Genomic DNA, 22,133 nt, shown 5'->3' with positions numbered 1-22,133 from the left:
TAGATGATGAGAGAAATTTATAGTCACTATTTGAGAGTGTGCATTAAATAAATTGTGCTTTTGTGTAATACTTCGTGTAGGGAATAATATAACTTCACATCACAAACCAGTAAAATAATTAGAGATGGAAATAAAGGTTAAGATGAGTAAGAAAGGTATGGGTTTTCTAAGATTGAATTTTTCTTGACATAATTGGTTATTTTATTTTATTTTTTTTAGATTTCATGTCTAGTCATATATACATATTGATAAATATGACAATTTTTTTTTAAAGTAATCATTCATCATAATTTTTTTAATATTAGGGTGTAATGTCAAATCATCCTCACTAGTGTAATACATATTTTGTGTATATAAACATTTCAACATATTTATTGGAAAAATGATAATTGATTTAAACTCAACCTCAAGTCAATTCTTTTTTTTTTTTTGTTTTTTTTTTTTAAAATCATAAACTCAAATGAATATTATTAGGGGATAATAAAGTCGGGTGGGATATCATAAACGTCCCCTCGCTAGTGAACATGACTGTCCCATAGCTCACTTTTCCATTATGAGTCGATATTCTGTAATTAAATATGAGCTACATCAACATATTAAACTTCAAATTTAATCCATTATTCACACAGAAGCACACAATAATAACTGTAAATAAGTAAAAGAAAATTGTTCATCTTGTATACGTAGTTTGCAAGTTATTATACAAATGTATAGCTTATCTCATGTACATCATCAAATAATGATAGCAGATTTCTCACGCTACAAAACAGAAACAAGTAAAAAAATGTTCATCACAATGGTACCAAATAATCTTTTTGTAGAAAGAATTATATTAAATTAGGACGCGGTGAAATTGATTGGAAGCAAAGGTGCAACGGTTGAAGATCGATATATGTTATTATTAATTAGTACGTGCAAAATGAATACTAGGTAGTGAGCGGGTACATTTTTGTCACACTCATGTGGTACTATAAGGTGGATGGGTACACAGTGAACACATTATTGTTCGTTGAATCCATGCTATATATACATGTGGTGTCAATTGAAGATCATAAAACCATAAACAGTGAAAGACTGTTTTGTTCAGGTACTTGTTTCAAGCCTTTGTCTCGTGGGATTCTTTTAGTTAGTACATTTTGTTGGTGAAATTAGTTCTTAATTATAAATAATAATCTTATTAATTTATTGGTTATATATAAACTATATCATCACATGTCACGATTGTATTGAAAAAAAAAAAAATTATTGGCTAGAGGCCTCAGGACGGATCAAGTCTAGCATTTTATTATCGAAACGTAACACTAACTATTATGCAAGTATACTTAAAAAAAAAAAAATTACTAGTATGTTACTATCTACAATACAACTTTAAGCTTAGTGACAATAAAAGTTGGCCTACTTTTTTCAAGATCAATCCAGACGTGTCACATAAGCATGAAGTAACAAATAAAGTAAAAGAGAGAGGGGGAGAGAGTAAGCGTAGTATTTGTTTATCATGATTAAAATGAACCCATATAATTGAAGCATGGGTTTCATCCCAACTAAAAGTCTAAGCTGATAATTGGATTGCACATTAATAATTATATGCTCAAGACATATAATAATAAATTTGGAAGATATTTACCTAGCTTGTATTTATGTTCCTATGTACTTGTTTTGCCAGACTCCATCCCCTAATGTTTTTTTTTTTTTTTCCCTAAAATTTGAGTGCTGGATAGCGCATTATATTCCCAAGAACATTACATTTGCTTTATCTCTTGCTCCATTACTACCATGCATGTGATGCTTGTTTCAGCTCTAACACTATCCAAATTAGGGCACAACATTTACCTTCGAAAATTTATTTCAGCTTGTCCATGTTGTCATAATGATAGTACGTAGTGCCCAACTCACCTATGAAGGATAAGATATATAGGATATTCTGCTAGATGATTGTTTTCGGATTTCACCCATCACTAATTAACATTACTTTTTTTATGAAGAAGAAAACTTGCAGTTACTATTCGAAGGGGCTCTTTGTGCACAATAAACAAAATTTCAGCTTATGTTGATTAGTCGAGTCATCAAGATTTACCCATCAATAATCCTGTGAGTCCTGTCGGGTTAATGTGAGGGCGCTTAAGGTTAACGATTCCTCCCAGATGCTCTGTCGGGTCGGGGTGTGGGGGTGATTGGAATTGGGGATTCAACCTTTAGGGAAGAAGGAAGAAGATAATGATTTCTTTTTAACCTTATGTCCAATGGGTCTTTACAATTTCCCTGCATTTATATTACCTAATAATTTGTGGACTGCAATGTAGCAGCATATATTTTGGGTGTGCATATGGATATACGGAGTATAATTAATGTCGTTCCACGTTGAAATTCAAATATGTATTCTTTTAATACAAAATTCTATAATTTTTCTTGAAAAGAGTATCAAGTGAGTAAAGTATGATTCTCATATTAAAAGATCACATGTCCAATATTTGTCAACAGCTATTCAGTCAAACTCGTCACACATTAATTTTTATAGTGCAATCTACCCCTCTTGTACAATTTACAGGCTATTATATAAGAGCAAAGTTTACACAGTAATGACTTCGAGTTCCTCTCAACACCGAAAATAATTCTATAATTTTCATATATTTTCTTTACAAATAAAACATATGATAAATTGATATTTGATAATCCAACGCAATTATTTTATGTATTTTAACTCTGTATAATCGTCCAACCCGACCAAAGCTCTCCAACCCAAGCAATTGCCGGTATGTATTCAAACTCTTTGTTTCCCAATGCTTAACACCCCTTTTATGCCCAACAATATTCACTTCCCAATTTACAATGTTGCTTTTATTATTTGTACTCTTATACTTGTGTTTTACACATACAAAACTTTTTTTTTTTGGAAAGCCACATACAAAACTTTTATTTCAACTAATTTTAAAAATTGTTAAACAAATCGTTACAAAAAATGAGAAATTTATTTCATCAAATCAATAACGTCTAACAAATCTAATTTATTTATTTTTTGAGGAAAATCTAATTGAAATTTAATAACTATAATTATTATGTTATCCTTGAAATTAAATATCACTCTATTTGTTGTTACATGTGTATTGTTAATTAATACACTGCATCTATTGTTGCAGCAACTTAGTCATATTTGACATGCTATTTGACTTTTGCATTTTCATCATATTCACACTTATGAGCCTACTGTATTGATCAGTACAATATCGATACAATTGAATACAATTATATATGAATAGTATATCTTGTCCCAAAAGGTTGAATCCCCAACCCTAAGGGCCCCCCACACCTGATCCGATAGAACATATGAGAAGATGTAAATTACGGTGACTCAATGGTTCAGCAGATAGGGCATGAATAGTATATCTAGTTGTATCAAACATGGTCAATTATGATATTTATAGTATTTGATACAATAAGTTATGTATTATGCATGATTATATTCAATGATGATTGGCACCGTACCAAAATCTTATACACACTAACATTAATTTTTATTTTTATTTTGATAACGAGTAAAACCCGCAATCACTACTTAATGATATATATTGTGAAAATATCATATTCTGGCCTTAACTGTCAAAAATCATAAGGAGGTAAATCAGTCTAGGTTGCTCATAACTGAGTGACTCAAATCAAGAACTCAAAAAAATTAATAGGTTATTCCCGCTAGGAGTCAAACTTGTATCTTTGAGGTTACCACACCGTTCATTATTATTTGTATATATTTTAACCTTTACCTTAGCAGACAAAAGACAGTAAAAGAGATAAATTAGCTTAAGTTGTCTATAATTGACCAGCTCAAATATAAAAAGTCAATAGATCGTTTCGACTGAGAGTCGAATCTGTAACCTTGTAGTTATACCAGGCATTAATTATTACGGAGTATTTGTATATATTTTAACCTTTACCTTTTTCCCACTACTACTTTAATTTGGGGTTTTTGCTCTCCATCTTTTTCACTCTTCCCCCATCTAGTAACCTAGCTTATCATCCACTCTCACTGTTGCTCTCTCCTCACCTCCCATCATCATCATCACCACCACCATGACTGATCATCCCTACACTAATTACTTCCATGGATTCTTCAACCATCCCAACCCTGCAAATCACCATTTCCCTTCATCTTCTTCATCTTCTTCCACTAACTATACCTTCCACTCATTCTACAACTTCCCACCTTACCCACAGTTCCACCCATACCTGCAACCATCCTCTCCCTCTTCTCCCCCTCTCAGAGAAGCCCTCCCTCTCCTCAGTCTAAGCCCAAGCAGGGCTGAGAATAATAACAACAATGATTCTGAGGGTGATGAAGATGTGAGTGTGGACTTGAACTTAGGGCTGCCTAACCATAGCCCTGCTGATCTGCAGATTTCTGGTTCTGGGCTTTCTTCTTCATCACACAATGAAGAAGATAATAACAACAAGATGGAGGATCATAGCCAAGAAGGAGTCACACTGCATAAGGGTCAGTATTGGATCCCCACCCCTTCCCAGATTCTGATTGGCCCCACACAGTTCTCTTGCCCTCTTTGCTTCAAGACTTTTAACAGATACAACAACATGCAGGTATGGCTTAAAGCCTTTAATTTAAAGCTTTCATTTTTCTGTAAAAGTAAATGAGATGATGATGGTGATGAACAACAATGATTTGTCCTAAATGTCAAAAGCTTCCATCCCCTTTTTATTTTTATTTTATTCCAAATTTCTTCTCCATTCCTTTTTTGTTTCCCAGAAAAAGAGAATACCCATTCCTCTCCTCTTTTTTTTTTTCCCCCATAATTTCAACCTTTCACTTTTTACATCAAGGCTTTTGAATCTTGATGGATTGGGTGAAAGGAAGACAGTAAATAAATTAAATGGGTTTTTTTAAAAAAAAAATTCTCACATTTTATTGACTGCAATATATATGTATATATATTGGGATCTGGAATCCTGAATAAATCTAAGTGAAATCTAAGCTGGTCAAAACTGAAAACATGGTGACTGGTGTATCAGTGGCCTCTCTTAATTTGATTGAACAACACAGCCATTATACCTTTTTGTCCTTGAAGTTTGTACTTTTACTACATTGGCAGGTGTGTCCAACTCAACATTATATTTTTTCCCTGTTCCCTCCTGTGTGATCTTGGATAAATCTTCATTATAGAAACATCTGCATGAGTGAAAAACCTTTTCTACCTCAACACTCTAAGTCTCTAACCATAACAGAAATTTTTACTGTGTCCCACCATTATTAATAAGGTCAGTAGATTCAACGATTCCCTAATATTTGTAATGTAGTTTACAATACCTATCTAAAATTTAATTTCTAGGGTAGTTCAAGTGGCAAGTGAACTTATCTGTATGGACGATTCCCCGTCTTCAATTCCAACCGGTGACAATTCCCCTTGACTAGCTCCCATGTCTCCCGAGACGAACAGGGATTAGTCGGGTGGACCTGGACCGTGTTTTACACCAGACGAACAAAAACTTGCCTAAAAGAATTTTCTAAACCTGACCTCGTATAAGCGGAAGCTGTAGCCGTGTTTGCCATATTTGCCTCAAACTTATTCAGAACCTTAGATGGTGTATGAGTACGGTATCTGAATGTGCTATATAATGAATATAATGTATCTCATCAATCTAGGTTTATATTAAGCACAGAATCTGGTTGAATAACAATTTTAGTTATTTTGTCTAACCAGATCACTTAATAAGCCCAGTCAACTTGCAACACCTAATTAAGGTCCTAATATATAATATATATTATTAGGGAAAATCTTACATTTTCATGCACCTTAGAGTGATTTTCGTCCAAATTGTGAGGGTGATTAGAAAGAGATGGACAAAAATTGTGGTTTTTCCAATTGTGACTCCACACAGCATAGAAGATGGAAAACCCCCCAGGAACTATACTGTGCAATCTGCTTTAAACTCCATTTCCAAAGGTTTAAGAAACATGAAAACCCCACAAAGATTACATCTTTGTTTCTGAATCTTGATTTATGTGGCTCAGGAAAATATATATGTGTTTGTAATCTTTCTTTATTAAAGCATCCTCTTTTATAAACCCAGGGGTTAGATACACTCAAATGTATATAACCATCATCATCATCATCATAATCATCTTCCCAACTTCAAGATTTCCATACCCACAGACACAGACACACAGATATTTGAATATCCCCTTTTTAGGTTAAGTATGTCAATGGCCATGGGGGGCTTTACAATGATACCTTAAAGAAAAATACTTTAGACTTGGCATAAAGAGACAAAGTGGATCTTGTTCCCTAGCTAGTTGAAAAAGGAAATCCATCAAACGAATCAGAGCCATAGATTTTGTGTGTTGTGCTGTTTCTTCACATGATGGATCATGTTGATGTAGACTAAAATGATAGGGGGATGGAGAGGAAAAGAGAGAAAGAAGGAAACAAATTGAAGACAAAAAGAGAAGTTGAAATGACTCTGATTATATTAATTAGCTTGCTTTATGTCTCATTTAATTTAATTTCTTTGAGATTTGAAGTTTTATTTGATGCATTTAATCTTCTTCTTCTTGTCTTCATGCCTCTAAATCTGAAAAAAAAAAAAAAAAAAAAGTCATATCAAAGGTCTCCTTTTGGTGAAACCCGACTTCTGACTGTAGTCGGCAAAGAGATCACGTATAAAGAAGTAAATTAGCCTAAGTTGTCCATAGCAAGTTAATAGGTAGCTCTCGAACGGAGTTGCCCCTACCATACATATAGTTGCAAGTTAAATACAAATAAGTCTGTTGGCTATGGACAACTTAAACTGGCTTATCTTCTTGTGGCCTTTGTCAATTAAGGTTACAAGACGGGTTTCATAAAAACCACACCTCTAAGTTGCAGACTTTCCCGTAAATCAGAGGAAGTAAAATGAACTATGAATTTATTATACTACAAAATTTAATCAAAATTCACATATTTTAAAAAATATTTATTGACTACTTGAAATTTAGTGAATAAATACATATCAACTATCATAAATTTGTATGCATATATTAATATTGTTTGTTTGTGCACAATTGTTGTATGCAATCAGGCATGCATGTGGAGTTTCTCCTAATTTCCATAATTCAAGCATCGAGTTATAAGGATAATACACTACCTTAATAGGACAATGTATGTAGTGCAACTTGACCATGATATTTCAACTGAAATAAACAACATATATATAACATGTCAAACTCGACATGATATATAGTGATTTCTACTAAATTAACAACTCAATACAGTTGATAATTCATTCTACTTTATGTCTTTTTCATTTTAATTGTCACATTTTATTTCTTGAATATTGAGTTATAGTGATAATACTGCACCTGTATAGTGGCTTTTGTGCAACTTGGGTATGAAATTTCAACTCACATAAAGAACCTTGCATGTCAGCTTAATGTGATAGCCATTTCTACTAAATATACTCGTTTCATTTTTCTCATTTTAATCCTTTGGCGGTAAGGAGAACCGAATTTAATATCCTGCCATAGAAACACGGCGCTGACTGTTACGTAGATATATAAAAAATAAAGTTATACATTCGCTATTAGCTATAACTTTTTATTATATATGACTGCGGTTCGATATCAGTTTCGAATCCCCAATTCAGGAAATTGATAAAAACAACTGGTTTGAACTTTTTTTTTCTTTAAATTTTATTTTTTATTTTTTATTTTTAAAATAGTCCAAATTCAACTTTTAATTTATTTTATTTTTCTTTTCGAAACCTTTTGGATTCTGGTTCTGAATCATAACTGGAACAGTCCCTACATTTCGGTTGTGGGGTTACTATACAGTGTCCAGTTCGATTTAAACTGAATCGCGGTCATTATAATTTTTAAATGCTTCATCTGACAATTAGTATCAGAGCAGTTTAAAGATTAAATTGATATTAAACTAATAAAATTTTTTTTTGATTGGGTGATGTAATAATATAATATATGATGAAGATGCACATGTGGGGGCATGGGTCGCAGTACAGAAAGGGACCGGAATCGCTCCGGGGAACGCAGCCGACGGCGATGTTGAGGCTGCCGTGTTTCTGCTGCGCGGCGGGCTGCCGGAACAACATCGACCACCCACGGCCGAAGCCGCTGAAGGATTTCCGGACGCTGCAGACGCACTACAAGCGGAAGCACGGGATCAAGCCGTTCATGTGCCGGAAGTGCGGGAAGGCGTTCGCCGTGCGCGGCGACTGGCGGACGCACGAGAAGAACTGCGGCAAGCTCTGGTACTGCTCCTGCGGCTCCGACTTCAAGCACAAGCGCTCCCTCAAGGATCATATAAGGGCGTTTGGGGATGGCCACACCGCCTGCGGGATCGACTGCTTTGATGAGGAAGATGAAGCGGCTTCTGAAATCGAGCAAGATACCTAGCTAACGGCTAATAATAACTATATTATTAACCGCTTTATAAAAGTTCATTGGGATATATATCTCTAATATTCATCCGTTTACTTATATATTTTAATGAAACTTCTATTTGTATTTTATATATTTATTAACCGCTTGTGAATTAATCAAATTTATTAGGTATTTCTAGTATTTTAGCCCTGTTTGGTAAAATAGTTAGTTTATAAGTCAATTTTAACTTATTTGACCACTATTAATTCTTTGACTTGGTTAAGAAAATCAATATAAGTGTTGGTTAATTAGCTTTTTGTAATTCCAAAGTGCTAAAATTCAAAAAGTTAATCAAAACAACTTTTTCAATTAGCTTTTTGAAAAAAAAAAATATATATACCAAACGACTATCAGTTAAGAGCTAATTTACCGAACACATTTCTACAATCAGATAATGTTATCAACTCGTTATACTCTCTAATTAACATAATAAGTTAATGACTATCAGCTAACAACCAGTTACCAAACATGACCTATGTATTTTTCTTCTCACATTTTTCTAGCAGGGTGCTGAACTTGGCCTTTCACCATCTCCCCCTAACAATACCCTAGCCATCAATTATTGGACTTGTTAGGATCAAACATTACCACTAGGTCAACACGTATAGTTCATAGGAAACAACTTATATATATCATAACATTTTTGGAAGGCAAAGTGTTGGACTTAACTTTTCAATTTCTTCATAGGCCTTCGCCCAACAATTCTTTAATTACCAATTGTTAGACTTGACTCTTCACTGGTGGTCGAAGAGGAATTAATAGAATGAAGAAAGAGTTGGAGAAGGATGGAAGGCAGGCATATGCATGAGATGATGAGAGCTGATGAGCTTTTAATTTGGTGACAGTGTTGTGACAATGACAAATGTATATGGTAGGAATTAATTAATATAATAATAGAATAATATTGCGAAAGATGAGTTTGTGAAATGTCTTGTCCAATGTAGTACTGTACCAGCTAGCTGCTACATGCCTAGCTTCAATTCATCCAAGGAAAATTAAGGTGTAGGGTTTGTGTGCATGTTGTCAACTTGTCATGTTGTGTGTGCAGTATGGAACTATGGACGTATCACGGAAATACTTAGAATTTTTGTCATGTAGACATAAAAGAATTTGATGTGTGACATGAAAAGCCAATACGTACCTGCATACGCCATTTTTGTTCTACTTCACAAATATAATTGTGGATTAATCCTTAATCAAACTAATTCATTCTCTTTAATTTGAGTAATTTCTCAACTAGGGTTGTTGTTATGTGTTAATTAATTAATTAGCAACCGTTGATTTACAAATAAGGTATAGAATTTGAGTCATTTGGATCATAATTGGAAATAAAACCATTTAGTCACTAACGTGTTTAATTTTCAACCATTTTATAGATAAAAGAAAAATTGACTGTTATTATTACTATCATCAATCAATTTGTGCGATCGGGCTTAACTAACTGATTTAGTAGGTAATATTTTGGATAAGAGACCAATGTTTAAACCTCTACAGCGGCAGTATGAGGATTATGTCCAAAGTGGTTAAGTATTTTATGCGCACTGACATTTGGTCATTTCTGCTGAGCGATTGAATCACCGTGATTTACATCATCTTAAATGCTCTGTCAAGGTATGGGTTCTCTTGAAGTAGGGGATTTAATTTTTTGGGAGAAGAAGTATTAGCACCCAGCTAACTTTTTGGTGATTAGCAAATTTGTTGAAATAAGGAAAACTTGTGATTTTGCTTATCAAATAAGAAATTATGGTAATACGAAGATTTTCACTAAAAAAATAAAAGGTAATACGAGGATTGCCTAATTCACTAAAAAAAAAAAAAGTAATAAGTTATATTTATGGATATGTTCCAAATAAGTAATAAAAAAAAATTACTTTTGACTAAAAATATTAAAATTTTTAGTTACCTGAATAATAAATTTAAAATCATGAATTTTTCAGCAATGTAGATTAAGAGAATCTAAAATAGAATCCATCATTACTTAAATTAACTCTAAAATATAGTTAAAATTAAAACGGATAATCGAGGGGTGAAATATGATTTTGTAAAAAAAATTACAAATTTGATTTTATATCATTGATCATGATTAATATCCCCCAACAGCCGCGAGTGTCTCTCTTAATCCAAAATACCAATCATTACTTTTAAATTTTTTTTTTGAAAAGTAACAATAATACCTATAGGGCAATAGCCAATAGGTAAGGTTAATCCCAACAAATATATGACGAAATTGATGGATGGCTACCCTAGACCTATATTCATTAATAACAATTTATTATTATAAGGCAATGTCTACCACTCTATCTAGTAGCTGGACTGTTCATACGTGTTGTCAAATTATAGTTCCATTTCAGAGTGTAAAGCCAAGACACATGAAGTGAGAGGATCCAAGTGAATTATGTATGCAAGTACTCTCCTAACCTGCAATATATATATACAATTCTTTTTGTTCATCTCTTCAATGAACCGACAGATTGGTGTTACTCAACAAAGCCTTTCAAAATCCAATGAGTTAATAGGAGTATGCATGGAGACTCGAGCACAAGTACATATGTGCCTCTGATCAGGGTAATTACTTCTGCAGATCAAGTATAGTGAAAGTCCTATGTGTTGGGGTATGGGGGGTTTGGCTCATACCTTTAGAGGCGGCTTTCAACATCTTCGGTATGCATAAATTTTGAAGAGTTTTTGCAGGTGCGACGAGATGATTTGAAGAGAATTTATTTTAAAGAAAAAAAATATAGTTTAACGCGTCCGACTAGGCGCTTCACACGCACAAGAGGAGACAAATGTTTTTTTTTTTTTTTTTTTTAGTGGGGCCCACTTTTCTTTCAAAAACCAAGTTTTCCTGCAAGCACCCATCATAGGCAAATTATACCATGGACCAGAGTTTATCTTGCATTGTAGATCCTGGTCCAAAAATAACATTCAGATTCTGTATCTATAGTTGACACATTCTGTAAGTGCAGTTGATGGTTTTTTGTACTTGTAGCTATCATATTATGAAATAACCTTTAGATTATGTATCTATAGTTGCCACATTCTGTACCTGTAGTTGATAGTTTCTGTACCTGAAGCTATCATATTATGTGTCAACAATTATCAAGTTATTTGTTTACATGTACAAAAACGATTAACTGTAGGTACAAAATGTGTTAACGGAAGGTACAAAATTTTTGTACCAAGATTCACGATACAATATGAACCCTAATCCATGGTATAATAATTGCCCAACTTCTTCTCTTTTCTATTCCTCTCTTCTCCACATAAAGAACCCAACCTACAAAAACCTGTGGTATTCATACTTAACTTGTTTTCTCACTAGTGTAAAATTCATTCTTTTACCCCCAATATATATCTTGAGTTCCCCTTAATCATTGTTGTTTTCATGCACCTAGTTAGCTAGGGCACCCCAGCCTGGCTGAAAACCCAACAGTATATTATATAAAGAAAATATACACTAATTTTCTTTATTTATTAAAGCATCATTACATGAATTGACAATTCAGATGAAGACATGAAGTGTCATTGGAACTAACATGATAAAGTGATTGCTGATTTTTTTTCAAGTGATAGAGAAATTATTATAATCACTGTTTGAGAATGTACATTAGATAAACTTGTTACTATGAAGTTTGTTGCTTTGCCTTCTTAATTCTAAGGATTAAAGTTGGCTATTATTGAGCTATTTGCTATAGTGCTATGTTAGGTATCTAATTATCCAAATCATTAATATGTGCACTACATTCTGTCTACACATATTTGATGCTGTTAGGACAGCTGATTTTCCTTTCCTTAGATCCATGGGGTTTTGTTTCCTAGTTAAAGGTTCCACCCTAACTCTAATTTTTTGTTTTTAGAAAATACAAATAAGAAATTCGACAAATTCTAAACCAAGTTACAAGTAATAACCAAATCTCTATAATGTTGTTGCTCGTGCTGCAAAAACTACAATACAAAATTCATCCAAATTCGCACCTCCCTCGATGCTTTTAACTCCATACACAAGACATCAAGGAATCTTGAACTTGCCAACAAGAACAATTATTATATATGTTTCTTTACTTGCAAAAACTCGATTTTTAGAGTGAGCTCACCAAATATGAAAAAGGTACTCCATTGGTGGTGTGAGGCGCAACAACAATCCCCGATGGACATGTTAATGCGTTAATAATTTGGAGCTTTTTTTTTTTTTTTAATATTTTGTTTTTGTTTTTTTTTTTTTCTACTTGAATTCTAAAATCTTATGCAAAAATTAGAGCTATTGAGTATGCTCTAATTTTAATTGATTTATGGATACTTAATGTTTTTTTAATCAAAATTTATTTTTCACAACTAAATACCAATATTTATGAGCTGTTCTATAATACCTACTCTATATTGTCCAGAAGTGTAGCTCTTAACATCAAAATAACATTCTCCAAAAAAAAAAAAAAAGTTATTAATTAATATAATACCATAAAATATAACAATAATCATATCATATCATTAATAATAAGGTAATAATACAAAATAAGTAAAAATAATTAAACACTGAAGACCCTAACAGAAGATTAAGGCCATAAAATTCAGATAATCATATCACGCCTCTAAGCTTCCACACTCGCCGTCGCCGCCACGAAACACTGCCAGAGCCGCCACAAAATCTGCCAATTCATTCCAATTTCCGATCGATCTCCGTAGATTTCTAGTGCCGGAGAAGCCCCACGAGCGACAGCAACAGAGAAGAGCAGAGCAAGGCACCGTAACCAGTCGCCGGAAAACCAGCTCCGGAGTCCATTCCCGGCGCCGGCGCCGGAGCCAGATCGATCTCCTGCGCTGCACCGTTAAAGGAGAGACACCACAGCATGAAGATAACGGAAAAGACGACGATTTCCGAGATTCCCAATTTCGCCATTTTCGCAGGTGTACGAGGAAAAGCAGAGTTTTTTTCTTAAGATTGCGGAAAGGCGGAAAGAGAAGAAGAGACGATGCGAAGAAATGGATTTAGGTTGTCTGTATTTATAGATGTTTGTGTGGATCGCACAACGTTCGATTTTGGATCGTAGTTCAATTTTGAATCTGATGGAGAACGTTGGTGCAACGTTCGAATGCTTCGACGGAAAGCGGGACCCACCAAACTAATTTTTAAACTTTCAAAGTAAAATGTACTTATCCACGTGGCATCAGAAGGCATAATTTCTCATTCCAAGAAATTTATACAAAATATGATTATAAATGGGTAAATTACGATGATTTTGCAGTTCATTAAGCGAGATAACCTAATATCTACAAAATGTATGTACAATAAAAAAGAATAAAATATTTTAATATTTTAGTTTTGAGATTGACTCGATTTAACAAATATTCAAAATTAATTCAATTATGTAAAGTTATGTTTGAAATTGACTAATGGATTAAGTCAATTTCAAGTACCTTAATATTAATATAAATATAATATTATATATTAAATTAAATATTTATATACTTGCATAATATTTTTTTGAAAGCAACCAAAGTGGTTGGATATATTATAGATAAACTGCAATACTATCAGGAGTGATGGAATCTCAATACATAGGTCCAGCCGGAGTCAACGCATGTGAAGCTAAAGTATGAGCCATAAGGTTGGCTTGTCTAGGAACAAAACTAATCGAGCAAAAAGTAAAGGTTGCCATAAGCGATCTACATTCTTCAATAGTGGAACCAATATAGGACCGTAACGTCATAGTATTTGCTGTTAAGTATTGCTGAAGATTGAATAGTTAAGGTACTAAATTAACAGTTTTAAAAGTCGTGGATTGCAATTAACAAGACTCCAGTAATCACGAAACCAAATTGAAATTTACTCTTTAAAAAATATTCTCGAACCTATTCGAGTTCAGCTTGACTAGCTCAAGTTTGACTCAATTTGATCTAGAGCTAGCTTAGAGCTCTAACTTTTATTTTTTGAATTGAGTTGAATTTTGAGTTTTGACGATTCAATTTCAACTTGACTTGATACCCTTAATTAGCTAGTATCATTCAGTTTTAGTACATGTAGCATCATTTTTTTTTTTTAAAAAAAAAAAAAAGAAGAAAGAGCTTTACTTTGATTTTAATCTTTAAAGCGAACAATTATTAATTTTATGCGTAATAACTAATAATATGGGCGATCAAAACAGATTTGTGTGATAAGAGTTGTCACATCACATTAAAAAATAGAGAGTAAGATAATAAGTATGTGACTATATGTAGTTTTACTCATAAAGAAATAATAAAAATGATTAAGATACATTTACATTAAAAAATCTCAATATGGAAATTGCTTTTTAAACAAATCTTTTTAAAATAAATTCTTGATAATAACTTAATTCTAATTATTCAAAATTATAATATAAAGGGATAAATTACATTGATTTACACTATCTCTAAATTTTATTAGGTGTTTGGTTATACCCAATTAGACATACATGACAAATTATATTGTTGACCATTATTTACATTGTAAGGTGAGTTACTAATACATACTCATTATTAATGTACTATAAGTTTATTTATAAGTAGTATATTAAAAAAAATTATATCAAAATATAATAAACTAAAAATAAACTTATATATTGATGATACATCTACTATATATATATATACTAATAAGAGCCCAAGAAAGTTAGACCTATAATGGGTAGAAAAAATGGCGGTCACAGATTTTAATCAAATGAATGGCTCAGATTGATTAAAAGATTGATCAGATTTAAATTTTACACTAAAATTTCCTAAAATACCCACACACCATTACTAATTCCGTTAAAATTTTAAGAATTGCCGTTAGTTCACCGTTAACTTACTCATTTATTTCAATAAAAAAAAAAAAAGGTCTTAGGTTCGAACCTCATCCTAATCAAAGTTGGCATAATTAGTACTCTATTTTACTCTTATTAAATTATATAAATAATAATTTAGTAGTTACAACAAAAAATAATACATATGCATTTCTTTAATTTAGAATTATGTGTCCACAATGCCTTTATTCAAAACAAAAATTATTGAATTAATTTCACTTTTGGTCCCACGACTTTTGAGTTCTTATCACTTTTGGTGCACAATTTTAAATTTTTTCAATTTTGGTGCCTAACTTAGTTATTTTTATCAGTTTTGGTCCTTCCAACTAAATTGACGGTAAAATATTTCCGGATTTTATATTTTAGGGGCAACATCGTCATCTCATGGAAAGATCTTCAATATTTAAATAAAAGAAAAATCATATTAAGAGTAAAAGAAGAGTTTGTCAATCGTCGAAACTATAAATCCCCATAGATCTGTTTGGTTTCTGTCCGTCTTCTCCATTATTCTCATCATCAAACACCTATAGATATGATTTTACAGTGATTTTGGGATGACGATTTTACCCCTAAAAATATAAAATACAGCAACATTTCGCTGTCAATTTGGCCGAAAGGACCAAAACTGATAAAAATAACAAAGTTAGGCACCAAAATTAAAAAATTTTAAAGTTGTGCACCAAAAGTGATTGAACATCAAAAGTCGTGGGACTAAAAGTGAAATTAATTCAAAAATTATTCATTATCAATAAATTAAATAAGAGAAATAATTTTATTAGTTATATTGTCTTTATTTTTCTTCAATATAAAAATTCTTTATATTCAAATTTATTAATTGATTATATTCACTACATTATCCTTACAATGTCTTTATTCAATGAAAAAAAAATTATTAATTATCAATAAATTAATTAAAAGAAATATTTTCATTAGTTATATTGTCTTTATTTTTCTCAAATGTAAAAATTTTTACATTCAATTTCATCAATTGATTATATTCACTACATTATCTATTATCTTTTTTGTGCACTATTTTTCTAATTAAATATCAAAGTTATAATACAAAATAATGCTATATATTTATTTACCAAGTATTTTATTAATACCATGAAAAAATTAAAAAAATATAATTAATAAAGCCAACCATATTAACTACTTGAGAGATTTTGTGACAAAGAGAGTATTCAAATCACACAACAAATTGAAGTGAGAATTACCTCGCAATGTCCATGTTTGACAATCAGTAGTTAGCGGTTAGCGTTAGCGGATTATACTAACGGATTTGACTAGCGAATTTATTTAATTATTAACATTGGGTAGAAAAAATGACCGCCAAATTATTAAATCAATGAATGGTTCATATTGTTTAGGTTTTACTTTTTTTCTTTTAAGATTTTCTAATTTATCCTTAATTATATGATTATCCATTTAACTTTTCCGTTAATTCACCGTTAGTCTAATTCTAATATTAAAGTCTAATATAGAATTATAACTACACCATTAATCTAATTCTAATATTAAAGTCTTAATAGAACTTAACCACAAATCCTAATGTCGGAATCTCCTCAAACAATATTAGTATATATTTAATATTTTATGCCCTAATTTTTATTTGTTCTCCCTTATGTCCCATATTTAGTTTCAACCATACCTATACAATTATTTTATTGACAATTATAATCAATCTTGACTATATTATCTTGCATTTGTAAACTTAGAATTACCTATTTAACCCGCACGGGCTTAGCTCAATGGTTTAGTGGGTAGTATTTGGGAGAAGAGACCAAGGTTTAAACCTCGGCGGCGGCAGTGCGGGAATTATGTCCAAAGTGGGCAGATTCCTTGTGTGTATCAGCATTTGGCCCTGTCTGCTGAATTATTGAGTCACCGTGATTTACAACTTCTCACAATGCTCTGTCGGGTCGGAGTGTGGGGAGCCCTTGGGGTTGGGGACTCAACCTTTTGGAGAAGAATTACCTATTTAAATACGCAAATTCAACCTTCAATTATCTATGCATGAACAATTTCAATATAATCCTGCATTAATATACTTTAAAGTACTTATTTAAAAAAAAGCATTAGGCATTATCCTAATCGCACAATGCGCGTAAAAAACTAGTCTTATAATATGGGCCATGGTACTCGATAGTAGACATAGTTATATAGATTTTACTTATGTTGCATATTGACACTGACATGTTTTTGTATCAATATTCTATACATAGATGCTTAGACCAAATGTTATTGGACAACATATATACTAGTCGGCAGAAAAGGCCATAATTATTTGACTACTTCTTTTGGAGATTTCTTTGTTCCAAAAAAACAAAAGTTTAAGAAGAGTAGATGACCATATTAAAAAAAAAAAGTGGAAAAAAGTTTATTTCTTAAAGTGAAATTAAATGGATTTTGGATCTAATTTTAACCATTCAATAATAAGAATTGTAATAGAAGGTTGGTCAAGTGAGAAAAAAAAATTATCATCATAGTGAGTCATAGTGATTTTACCAATATCATCTTGGTCAATTGCGTTGCATAAGGTTTTTTAGTGTTATTTATTTCTCATATGTTGTTCGTGGGCTATTATACAGAAATAAGATTTACCTAGTGTTTATCTTGTGGTAATAATTGCAGGTTTCTTTCATCCCAATAAACAAAAAAACAAAAGAGCTCTCCCCATCTTTTTAGCCTCCGCTTGTACTTATAGATACCCATAATGTATGATTCCTTGTACAAACATCATCTTGCCCAAATAATAACTGTAACGCATAAGTGACTCTCTTACCCACCTTATCTTCGTATTGATCCATCAATCATCCAGAACTCATATTCTCACCAGTAAAAACTAGAGGTTTGTCCTTAATTTATTATTAATTTTCTAAAAATTGTTGTTGGGCTTTTGGTAAACTAAACCCCCTTACAAAAATAGAGTCTAAGGTTCATATTCTATATTTTGTACTTTCCAAAACTTTCATTGACAAATACATTGAATCTTGGTACGCAAGTCTGGTTTTCCACCATATGTTTTCAAGAACGCAATGTGCCCACTTCTTATTAAACAAGTCCAGGACCAATAGGGGAGTCCCACAAGACCCACCTAATCAGTAAAGATCGTTTGTTGGCAGGGACACCAAGGAAAAAAAAAAGCTCTCTTTCTCTCTCCTTCTCCACGATTCAGCTTTGAAATTCTGACAAAAACTCTCGTTTCTTCGATCTCTCAATCCCTTCGAGGTCAGTTTCCAAAACCCATCTCGGTTTAGTACTGTATGGTTCCCAGAAATTCAATTTTCTAATCGTATATATGCATAGGTTTCTGCCTTGATCGATTTCTTGTTTGTTTCTCCTGGTTTTGTTGTTCTTGTTCTTTGGATTTTCTATGCGTTATTCGGGTTCTTGGTTGTCTGGGTAGTGTTCAGCTCATGTTTCGGAATTCGGAGATCATCGGTTGAGTTTTTGCCTGGTTATGGTGTTAATTATTGTTTTTGGTCTTGAATTTGAATGTTTGAATCTTTTAGGTTTAATTGGATTTCTTGGATTATTCTTAGGGTGGAGAATTGTGTGATGGTTTTGTGAATAATTTGATTTCATGGGACTGTTTATAAAGATCTGGAGCTGTTAAAGCTGTTAATTTTGCTTCTTTAAACATTCATTCTCACAAAAAATTTGCCTTTTTTCTTTTTGTGGGACTATTGAATGAATAAATGTTGAAGGTTTTGATAATCTGTTCTGAGTGTGATTTGGGTCATGGGGAAGTGTAAATTTGCTTCCTATCTTGCCCACAATCTAACATCAAGAACCAACTGAGCTGCCTTTGCGGACAATTTGCTTCATATTTGATTTAAGCATGGCTTATGTAGTTATGTAGAAGACCTTACCCAATACTTTTCTTGTATGATTTGAATAAGATTATGCATAATGCATTATTGTTTATGATAATTAAGTTACAATTACGCTACTTGGGAATGGAAGCTTTGTGGCTATGGCTTTTTGAGGTGTTGTGGTAGAGATATCTATCATCCTTGAGTTTATGACTACCCTTTAAACTTAGATTCTAATGTTTGATTTTCCCGAGATTATTGGGTGCAGAACATTGTTTTGGTTGCCCAGAATAGTCTTTACTTCGTTAAAACTGAAAGCTTTGTTTCCTCTTAACTCCTTCCGAGCAGAGCCATAATAGCTTGGGATTGAGTTTTAGTTAAGTTTATGCCCCTATCGAATTTATGCTTCCTAACGTGTATTGTTTTGTTCGAAACAAACAAAGTCTAGGGTATTCATGTACCTTATAGATCATACAAGTAAAGGATATTCTTTTCTTTCTTGTTTTTATATTTTGATGTTTTGAGTTCTCTCTCCCCGGAGAGGAAGGTATAGGTGCATAACCCGCATTTTCTGGGTTTATATTAATGTGTTTTTCTTAATGAATTCGAAGCAGAAGCGAGGATATGGAGCACAACGAGACAGGATGCCATCCCCCTCCCGAAGGCCCGATTTTGTGCATCAACAACTGTGGTTTCTTTGGAAGTGCAGCGAACATGAACATGTGCTCCAAGTGCTACAAGGACATGGTGTTGAAACAAGAACAAGCCAAGCTCGCGGCATCGTCGATCGAGAATCTCGTTAACGGGTCGAGCGGCAGCGAGACGGGACCCGCTGTCGTGGGCCCCGCAGACGTGCAGAACGGTTCTGTTGAAGCCACGGCTCTTTCCGTGCCCTCGTCCCTAACTTCGAGCTCGAGCTCGAGCGAGTCTCCCGAGCTCAAGGCGGCTAAGGAGGGTCCGAGCCGCTGTGCCACTTGCCAGAAACGCGTCGGCCTAACTGGATTCAAATGCCGCTGTGGCAAGCTCTACTGCGGTTCACATCGCTACTCGGATAAACACGACTGCCTCTTCGATTATCGCACTGCTGGACGCGATGCCATTGCCAAGGCCAACCCCGTTATTAGGGCCGAGAAGCTGGATAAGATCTAACGACGAAGCCTCGTGCTGAAACTCTGTCGTGTATCAATGGATCCCGGGATGGAGTGCAGGTTGGATCAATGCATTTATTCATGCTTATTGGCAAGACTATGTTTATTGACTTTAGTTTCCAAGTTCATATTACTGGTTTGGTGGATATCATTGTGATTATTATGGTTATTATGGTGCATTATTCTGGTTCACTGCCATTCTATATCTCCTGTTTCCTGTCTTCATCGTACATCCAAATCTAAAAATTATCAAAAAACAAAAACAAATTCCTCAGACAATATTCTTCTTCATGGTCTTCTAAGCCATTTCAGCTGCTCCATTGCATTAGATATCAAGTCCAACTTCTTCTTCTTCTTCTTTTTTTTTGGGTCACTTTTAGTGTGGGTTATAAACTAGTAAATTATGATTTGTTTAAATATAGGGGAAATGACATTTTTTTTGTTTTTCAATTATACTAGTCACTTTTTTGTTTGTATGGTGATTATTGGTGGACGAATAGTGTTATTTCTTTATAGTTTAAAAACAGATGTTATTTTTCCTTAAATATATTTACATGTTTTGACTTGTGAGTAGAGGTGCCCACGGTTTGATTCCGGTTCTAAAACTGACGCTTCCGGTTAAAACTGACGCTTCTAACCAGACTTTTTTTTAAATGTATGTATATATATATATATATATATATATATATATATATATATATATATATACACACACACACACACACACACACACACGGTTCTAATTTGTTAACATAATCAACTGGAATTGAAATCGTACGTATAGTTTCGGTTCTGGTTTGGTTGAAACAGTAACTAGTTCGATTTGAACCGAACCGTGGTCATGCCTATCTGCGAGAGTTGATATTTGAGAGCAAAGTTAGTAAGCTATGGTTGTGTTTTCATATTAAAAAAAAAAAAATTGTATCGAACTTCTTTGTAGATGTACAAGTCAAAATCTGAATTAGTCATATAATATCAATTTTATACATAAATAACGCTGTGGGATCAAGTTTTCCGTTTGATGCATAAGTTGAATCTAAATTAGTTTTACAACGTTAATTTAATATTTAAACAATTTTTTTAATCATAGGATCAAATTTAAATTAATGATGAAGTTTCGATTTAATATTTAAAGGAGACTCAAACTCTTTAGCAATAAGCTATTTTGGTGATTTTTATAACATTATTATTACTCCGTACAAAGTAAAGTTAGGCTTCCCCACCGGTGGCTAACAGCCTCAAAAGTCATAATCCAAACCCATTTCACGTTCGTTTTCTGCTCTCCGCTCCGCTATCTCTCCCAACAAATCTCATCTCCATACGCAACTTCGCAGCTATGGCGGCTCAGAGGGAGAAAGACGAGGCCGAGCTCAAGGTGCCGGAAACCATACCTCTCTGCGTGCTATCTTCTTCTTCCGCCGTATCACCTGAGAGCTCAGATCCGAAACTCTCCGGCGCTGGCGACCTGAGATCTAGCCCGGCGGGGTCGCCGCAAAGATCGGAGACAAAAACCGCTTTCGAGGCGTCGGAGATTCGGTCCTTGAAGAGGCCGAGGGACGTTTGCCGGTGCTCGGGAGCGGGATGCCGGCGGAAAGTCGGGCTAGTGGGGTTCCGGTGCCGGTGCGGGGAGGTGTTCTGCTCCCAGCACAGATACTCCGATCGCCACGACTGTTCGTTTGATTACAAGGCGGCCGGCCGGGAGGCGATCGCGAGGGAAAATCCGGTGGTCCGAGCCGCCAAGATTCTGAAAGTGTGATTGGGAAAGAACCGGGTTTTCTGGCTTTTGAGCTGGGGAATGATTGGGGGTGTTGTACGTAAATTTGATTGAGGCCAGAGGGTGTTATTGTCATTTAAAATATATATCATTATTATAGTGGAAACTTTTGTTTTATTTTATTTTATTTATTTTTTTTACTATTTTCACTAAGGAATTTAATGCATTTAATATTTGAAT

General features: G+C 33.5%; 3 protein-coding genes across 4 annotated transcripts; all 3 read left to right on the top strand.

Annotated features, from left to right (window-relative positions):
* The first annotated feature begins 3,956 nt into the window (after positions 1-3,956).
* On the top strand, positions 3,957-8,513 carry LOC109152262 (zinc finger protein WIP2-like). Its single transcript, XM_019299850.1, has 2 exons — positions 3,957-4,584; positions 7,964-8,513. The coding sequence occupies exons 1-2, from the start codon at positions 4,063-4,065 to the stop codon at positions 8,387-8,389; spliced, it is 948 nt and encodes a 315-aa protein (XP_019155395.1). The 5' UTR covers positions 3,957-4,062; the 3' UTR covers positions 8,390-8,513.
* A 9,746-nt stretch (positions 8,514-18,259) lies between these two features.
* On the top strand, positions 18,260-20,402 carry LOC109152276 (zinc finger A20 and AN1 domain-containing stress-associated protein 8-like). 2 transcript variants are annotated; one of them, XM_019299870.1, is made up of 2 exons: positions 18,260-18,444; positions 19,643-20,402. In XM_019299870.1, the coding sequence occupies exon 2, from the start codon at positions 19,656-19,658 to the stop codon at positions 20,178-20,180; it is 525 nt and encodes a 174-aa protein (XP_019155415.1). In that variant the 5' UTR covers positions 18,260-18,444; positions 19,643-19,655; the 3' UTR covers positions 20,181-20,402. The 2 variants fall into 2 exon arrangements, with proteins under 2 accessions (XP_019155415.1, XP_019155414.1); XM_019299869.1 differs by having other exon boundaries at positions 18,262-18,444; positions 19,646-20,402.
* A 944-nt stretch (positions 20,403-21,346) lies between these two features.
* LOC109152277 (zinc finger A20 and AN1 domain-containing stress-associated protein 5-like) lies at positions 21,347-22,133 on the top strand. Its single transcript, XM_019299871.1, has one exon. The coding sequence runs from the start codon at positions 21,516-21,518 to the stop codon at positions 21,933-21,935; it is 420 nt and encodes a 139-aa protein (XP_019155416.1). The 5' UTR covers positions 21,347-21,515; the 3' UTR covers positions 21,936-22,133.

This window comes from Ipomoea nil, unplaced genomic scaffold, assembly GCF_001879475.1.
Source record: "Ipomoea nil cultivar Tokyo-kokei standard unplaced genomic scaffold, Asagao_1.1 scaffold2403, whole genome shotgun sequence".
Classification (NCBI taxonomy): Eukaryota; Viridiplantae; Streptophyta; class Magnoliopsida; order Solanales; family Convolvulaceae; genus Ipomoea; species Ipomoea nil.
Note: the sequence above shows the minus strand (reverse complement) of the source record. Positions and strands in the feature narration are given on the sequence as shown.